Consider the following 6,678-nt stretch of genomic DNA (forward strand, 5'->3'; position numbering starts at 1 on the left):
TATATATATATACAGTAATGTTAATGGACAATTGCTAATTTCTATTTTGTTTTAACATCTTAGGTTACCAACTTGTCATTGTTTGTAACCGAGAAAGAGAAGACCAGTCGCGGATGGTCACAGCTTTAAATTCTGACCGTATTTCATCTGATAAACCAACTTGCCGGAAAAAGCAGGACATTCAAGAATACCTACGTACACAATTCATTCAACAAATAATTAATCGCAGGTCTGACATTTTTCAACATTATATTTTGTAATTCATATTTACCTATAGACACCAACCAATACTTATCTACCTACCACTGAAATCAGAACATCTCGCATGTGAAAAAACTTTAGCTTTATTCTAAATATTTCTGTTAACTATTTCAGAACATGTGTGCAAGCTATTTCCTCCAAAAGACCAGGTGTTGGAAAATCACTGCTTATTCAAAGGTACAAGGAAAAACTTCAGAGAGATGTCAGGCGCCCAGACTGCTGTATTACTGTTCCTTTGCAGACAACAACTGTCCAAGAGCATGACATTGCAAAGACACTGATCAGTCAGATGCAGGAAATGAATTGCCGTTTTCCACGAATTGTTCACCTAGATGTTTCACCAAATGTGTGTTGCAAGTTCTTGATTTTTTTCCCTTTAGATTTTTTTCTCTTTAGATAACATTTTGGTAGAAGCACATGAAAAAACATTGATGATAAAAGTAAAAAATAAAAATTTGAAAATCAGAGGAGAGAACATATACTATACATTACTATATTAAAAAATGTACAGTTAATAACCACATGGTTGCAACATGGCAAACACAGACATGCATGACCTTGTAGATAATTGCAGAATCTTCAACAAGATGAAGGTGACAACTTAACGGAAGGAGAAATTTTTTATGTATCTTTGCAACTGATTTCATTTCCTAAATATCTTTTTTAATCTTGGAATTTTATTTTTTCCTCTGGGATAGTTTAAATTTAATTCTCTGTTTAGAAAGATATTTTATTTTCATTTCACATTTCAATTTTTTTTAGGTGTATAACGGGTTAGATCACCTTCTCTTCAATCTTCTCATTTTGAACACAATTTGCTGCCCTGATGGATTGGTGTGGCGAAGGCATTTCTATGACCTCTATTTAATAGAGGTCACTCATGCTGGTGAAGTCAAGGTTGAAGATACCAAGGTTGATTCACATGCTTATTTTATATATTTCCAACAAATGTATCTTCTAGCACAACTTACACTCTCTATACAGATGGATATAACTAATAAAATATAACTAAATAAAATTGTGTAAATTAAAAAGCGCAGTTGGCTTTTTCGGTTGCGCCTGGAAAATATAAAATATAATTTGCATTTTACTTTTGATCAGCACCAAATTCAAGGAGGACCGAGATACATGTAACATTATCAATGTGTGAAATTTTGAAGTAGAACGGTCCAGTCAAGTTTTTGAGTTAAGTGCCCGGAAGGACACAGACAGACATACACAGACACATGCTTTTGCAATTCCCTTTAACGTGAGGGTAATAATAGTTATTTCACATGCAAGTGAGGATCGCTAATGTTTTTATGTTACTTAACATTTCAGAGTGAGGGAAGGTCCAGCAAAGATACTTTCTTTGAGAGTCTTCCAACGGTGTTATGTCGACCACCAAAAGAGACACATAAAAAAGAAGTTGAAAAATCTCAACAACAATTACCAGGTAATAAATATGTACAGGCAAACTCGCCTCTAAAGTGCCACTGAAATTCGACTGGATTAAATTCGACTAAAGCAAAGTCAAAATTTTATTCAAGTTATATCACAATAGCAACTTGACTTGGAGAGTTAGGCCTTACGGAGACCCGTACAAATCATTGCAGGTCGAGATCCATGGCTAAATGGAAAAAAAGGATTAGCTTTATCTGGTGATTAATCTCTTAGGTTTTCACACCTACACATAAGCAACCTATGACTGATGCACATTTATTTTATAATGTTATGCCATAAATTATATAGTGGGCTACAAATAATGTTTTATTTCATGATTTTGAACATTTTCACGCTTTTCCTGTTATAATTGGCCAAGTACTTATGAAGATATGATATTAATCATTGTTTTTGGTAAGGTTTTGGTCAGCTATTCAATATAATACCCTACACCCCTCTGCTGATAACCATTCAAGCAAGGCCTGACTTATCAGCTAGAAAGAGAAACGTGGTACGAAATGAATAGAAACGCGTTCATGAAGTTGTACGATGTTTTGAGGCGATAGGTCTAAGCCTAGGTATTTTTACACAGTTTTGAAGAAGATGGAATTGTTTAATTAAGGAAAGTGTTCGTTCTGATTGACACTTTTTAACCAGAATAGCAATGGGTCAAAACAGCAATGAACCAAAAGAAAAAAAATAATAATAATAATACTAATATTGGGCGAAACACAATATAGAAGCAGTAGACATTTAAATAATTTAAAATTGAAAATAGTGATAAAATGATAATAAGAAGAAATAGGCCTTAAAACAATATCACAAAATACAAATTGAACTAGATTTGAACTCGTCACTGAAGACAAGTTAGGTGATCCGCCGCACTTTGACCCACGAGGAAGTGTGCACGGTGCGGATTGAACAATATTTAAATGCTGATAATGGCAAAATACGCTAATTTAGTTTGTTAAAAAAGAATTTTGAGCATTTTAAAAGATTTACTCATGCGTACGCGCACGTCATGACGCACGTGCGCACGTCATGACGCACATGCGCATCTTAATGTCACTGTTGTCTCCTGATATGAGATATATATGTATCAACTTTCATTGACAAAAGCCTGTTGGTGAAGGAGTAATGATCATTCATAGTATTTATCATATATAAAAATTCAGTTTTTTTACTTTAGATGGCAATATGGTGACGTCACAATGTCCGATCAGCTATTATGATATATAAAATCATATCTACAACTCATGTGCTTTTAGAATATGTAATAAAAATTGGGGGTCACCTTTCATCCTAAGGAGCTATATTTGATTATAAATAGGCATAATTATAAGCATATGTAATTTTTGACGCGCGCGTATGCGCACGTTAAGACGCGCAAACAAAAAAGTAAGATACCTAACATTACACCTTGACCTGAAGTTTAAGCCCATTTAATATTATTCAGAAATGACGAATGTTTAAGATGATATGACGTCATCAACGTTTTGAGAAAAGAAATAATTTAAAAAAAAATTCAGATGGCAATATGATGACGTAACAATGTCCGATCAGCTATTATGATATATAAAATCATATCTACAGCTCATGTGCTTTCAGAATATTTAATAAAAGTTAGGGGTCACGTTTCATCCTAAGGAGCTATAACTGATTTTTAAAAAGACATGATATAAAGCATATATTAATTTTGACGCATGCAAACGCTCGCATTATTACGCGCACAAAAATATAATGTACATAACATTTAACCATGACCTGAAGTTTATACCCACTGGGGCCATCAAAGGCTTGACGAAAGAAAGATGAGGGGGTAAGCAAAACCCTATTTTTTTACCATGATGACGTCATCAAAATGTAAAAAAATACCGCTATGCAATGTAAACAAAAGTCACTGTCGGGCTTACAGCAATTTGGTAAAGCAGCGACAGCTTAAAATGATTGAAGTTTTACGTCAAGATTTTGACTTTGACTTACGGACTAACAATTAATGGAAACAGATCAACTTGGCATGTAAAATATGTTAAACTTTTGTATTTATTTGACTTAAATTTATTTGAGTTAGAGCAAATGTTAACCATTGTAAATATACATACAGTAGGGAAGATGGACTGACATGAAATAATTTCGACTTAGGCACATTCGAGTTAAGCGATTTTGACTGTATATCGTATATTAGGCATCTGGTTGGTTTTAAGTGCATGTATAACCTGACTACTTTTACATTAACTCTGCTGTCAGCATAGCTGCGATCTCTGTGTATCTATGGAGAGTGAAATGTTGTCAGAGCGAGGATACACTGGGGTCCTTCAATGAAATATTCATGAAAATAGATAAGCTTGCCTGCAAATCAGCCTCCTCTTTCTATTTACAATTTTAATGCAAGTCTTGATAAAAGTGCTATTGTTGTATCATGTATATATTAACTATGTATGTCAGTTGGTTTATAACAACATGAATATTTTCATATTTATCAGAAGGGTTTCAAGACCCCTTGATGGATGACCTAGAGTTCAGAAGTTCAAGGTTTCAGCGACCTTACCAGTACCTTGCGGGACTTGACCAAAATGCCCTTCTAGATGCTTTCAAATTCAATAGGCGTCAATTACATGGAAATCATGTTGACTGCTTGGCAACACTTTTAAGGTAAAAGAGAATAGTGATAATGAATGTATACATGTCCAAAGAAGCCCTTAATCTTCCTTTTATTTGAGGACACTTTTATTGTCTATTCAAAATGAACTCTTTCTTCAAATGAGGCTTCTCTTTGAGATCTTGTCAAGTATTTTTTCTAAAAATACAAACCTGAAGTGCATCTCAAGTAGAAAAGATACAGTAGGCTATTAGATATTTAGCAAGGCTACAAAATTGGGATATTAAATATGCAATATTCCCATACCTACAAGTTTATCATGCACTCTACTATTGTAAAGCTTAAGTATATAATAATTTCTTTTATGTGCAGGCATTGTGGCCTTCCGGATCCTTCATGGTCAGAGTTGTCTCATTTTGCTTGTTTTCTCGACAAGCAATTAGAAGCCTGCGAGGGCTCTGTCTTCTGCGACTTAGCTATGCTGGCTGACACTGGATTGGATGGATTTAAAACATTTGTTGTCAAATTCATGTTGCAGATGTCAAAGGTCAGAGTTCTTTCATCTATTATTCCTACTAAAATGTTTACATGAAGCCTATTAGATAGTCGCAGTAGATACAAACCACCTCTACAAATAAGTTTTTTGAAATATTGTACTGTATATTTTTTAAGTCTTTAATGTTCATTTGATTTTTAAGTACAATTTGTTTTTTTATTTATTTCATACTGTATTATTTGTGTAGTTAAACATCAAGTAACTAATTTTCGTGTTTGCCTTGTTTTATGATTATGACAACAAAGTATATCTTATCTTTTCTTAAATATCTAAGTTAACATTTCAAGTTTTATTACTAATCATTTGTGATATTATTGACCAGTGTCCCAAACCCAATTCCAGGTTATACAAAATGCAATTACAAAGATATTAATATATTTATGGTTTGTCAATTTTTCAGGATTTTGCTACTCCATCACTACAAATGAGTGATGAAAGTTTTCGCATAAATGATGACGAAGTAGATGAAGACATTCCAATCCAACTCCGCAGACATTGGGAAAGCAGGTAAGGATATAAATTACACCTAGTGATATCTATAGATAAACTGATGGTTGCTAAATATTTTTGAATTAGAATTTGGAATTAACAGAATTATACTTCTCAAGTAGGCTACTACATATAGTTTCTCCAACCTTCATTGAAAGCAGTGACACAAATATTTTGCATCCTAGTTTTTATATTCTTAAATGTTTGTATAATTTTGATGTTTTTGATGATTAAAGAATTGTTTTGATTTGAATAATTTATATCCTGTTTTTTAGCCCACATCCGTATATCTTCTTTAACCGTGACCGTCAGACAATGACATTCATGGGGTTCAGTATCGATCGTAACGGAACACTCCTTGATGTAGATGGCCGTGTGCTGCAACAAAATGTGATGACAAAGAGCCTGATGAGAGGGCTTGACCTTCAAAGGGTCAATCTGTCAGAAGATTTTGATTCTTTGCCAAGGTAAGTTCACAGTGAACTAGTTATGGATTTGTTAAATGATTTGCAAGTCTGGAAATACCTTTTGAAAATGTGTATTATACCATTGCAATTGTATTAAAATTATATTGGTGATTGTTGTTAACAATTTTAATCCACAAGGGATGAGAAGCTGCGGAAGTTGTGTATGGTGATGGGAATCGAGAATGTCAGTAATCCAGACGACACGTACGAGCTGACTACAGATAATGTTAAGAAGATCTTGGCTATCCACATGCGATTTAGGTAACATAATTTACTTCAGAATTTTTCTCTTTATTTGATTACAAATATTAAACATTTATGTAGTGGAAACGGTTTTGGGAAATACACCAAGGATAACAGGAAAGCAAAGACCAGTAGATTAAAAATATCATCATCTGAATTGCACTTTGGAATGTGTATTGCAGCCCTCCAGCTGAAATGCAAGGAGAGCAACAAATGGAATTGAACTGAAGACCACGGTTATGTATATGATCTCCATGGTTCAATGCACATACGGTTTAGCTGGAAGCTGCTCTAACTAATATTTAGGCTATGTTCACACACACGGCATAAGGCTGGCTTAAGCATGGTGTAGCGTACGCCTTTGTGTGTGAACTAGGCAGTGGCGTTGTTAAAGCCACTCACTACGCCACGTCCTTGGCGTTATTAACGCTACCTGCAGACCCCAGATTAGCTAACGCCACTGAGCTAACGCCAGTGATGCTTGAATGATTTGACCTCATTTCAAGAGATTGACCAAGCATGATTGCAATATATTAGCAACTTTGGTCTCTTTCCTGTGCTCTCTATAAATGAAATGGTAAAGGGGTTCTTTTTCTATTGCATATCTTACTTAGTTATAATGTATATGATTTGTTGATTGT

At 34.2% G+C, this 6,678-nt stretch overlaps 1 protein-coding gene across 1 annotated transcript in view; it reads left to right on the top strand.

The window, feature by feature from the left end:
• The window catches only part of LOC117107486 (E3 ubiquitin-protein ligase rnf213-alpha-like), a 71,762-nt gene that overhangs the window by 32,464 nt on the left and 32,620 nt on the right, over positions 1 to 6,678 (top strand). The window contains exons 22-30 of the mRNA XM_033249184.1: positions 64 to 229; positions 376 to 607; positions 1,024 to 1,173; positions 1,582 to 1,696; positions 4,167 to 4,335; positions 4,655 to 4,829; positions 5,239 to 5,345; positions 5,603 to 5,794; positions 5,933 to 6,055. Coding sequence (XP_033105075.1) covers positions 64 to 229; positions 376 to 607; positions 1,024 to 1,173; positions 1,582 to 1,696; positions 4,167 to 4,335; positions 4,655 to 4,829; positions 5,239 to 5,345; positions 5,603 to 5,794; positions 5,933 to 6,055 — 1,429 coding nt within the window. The remainder of the gene's footprint in view (positions 1 to 63; positions 230 to 375; positions 608 to 1,023; positions 1,174 to 1,581; positions 1,697 to 4,166; positions 4,336 to 4,654; positions 4,830 to 5,238; positions 5,346 to 5,602; positions 5,795 to 5,932; positions 6,056 to 6,678) is intronic.

This window comes from Anneissia japonica, unplaced genomic scaffold (genome assembly GCF_011630105.1).
Source record: "Anneissia japonica isolate Jap-2015-1 unplaced genomic scaffold, ASM1163010v1 scaffold284800_len683186_cov164, whole genome shotgun sequence".
Lineage (NCBI taxonomy): Eukaryota > Metazoa > Echinodermata > Crinoidea > Comatulida > Comatulidae > Anneissia > Anneissia japonica.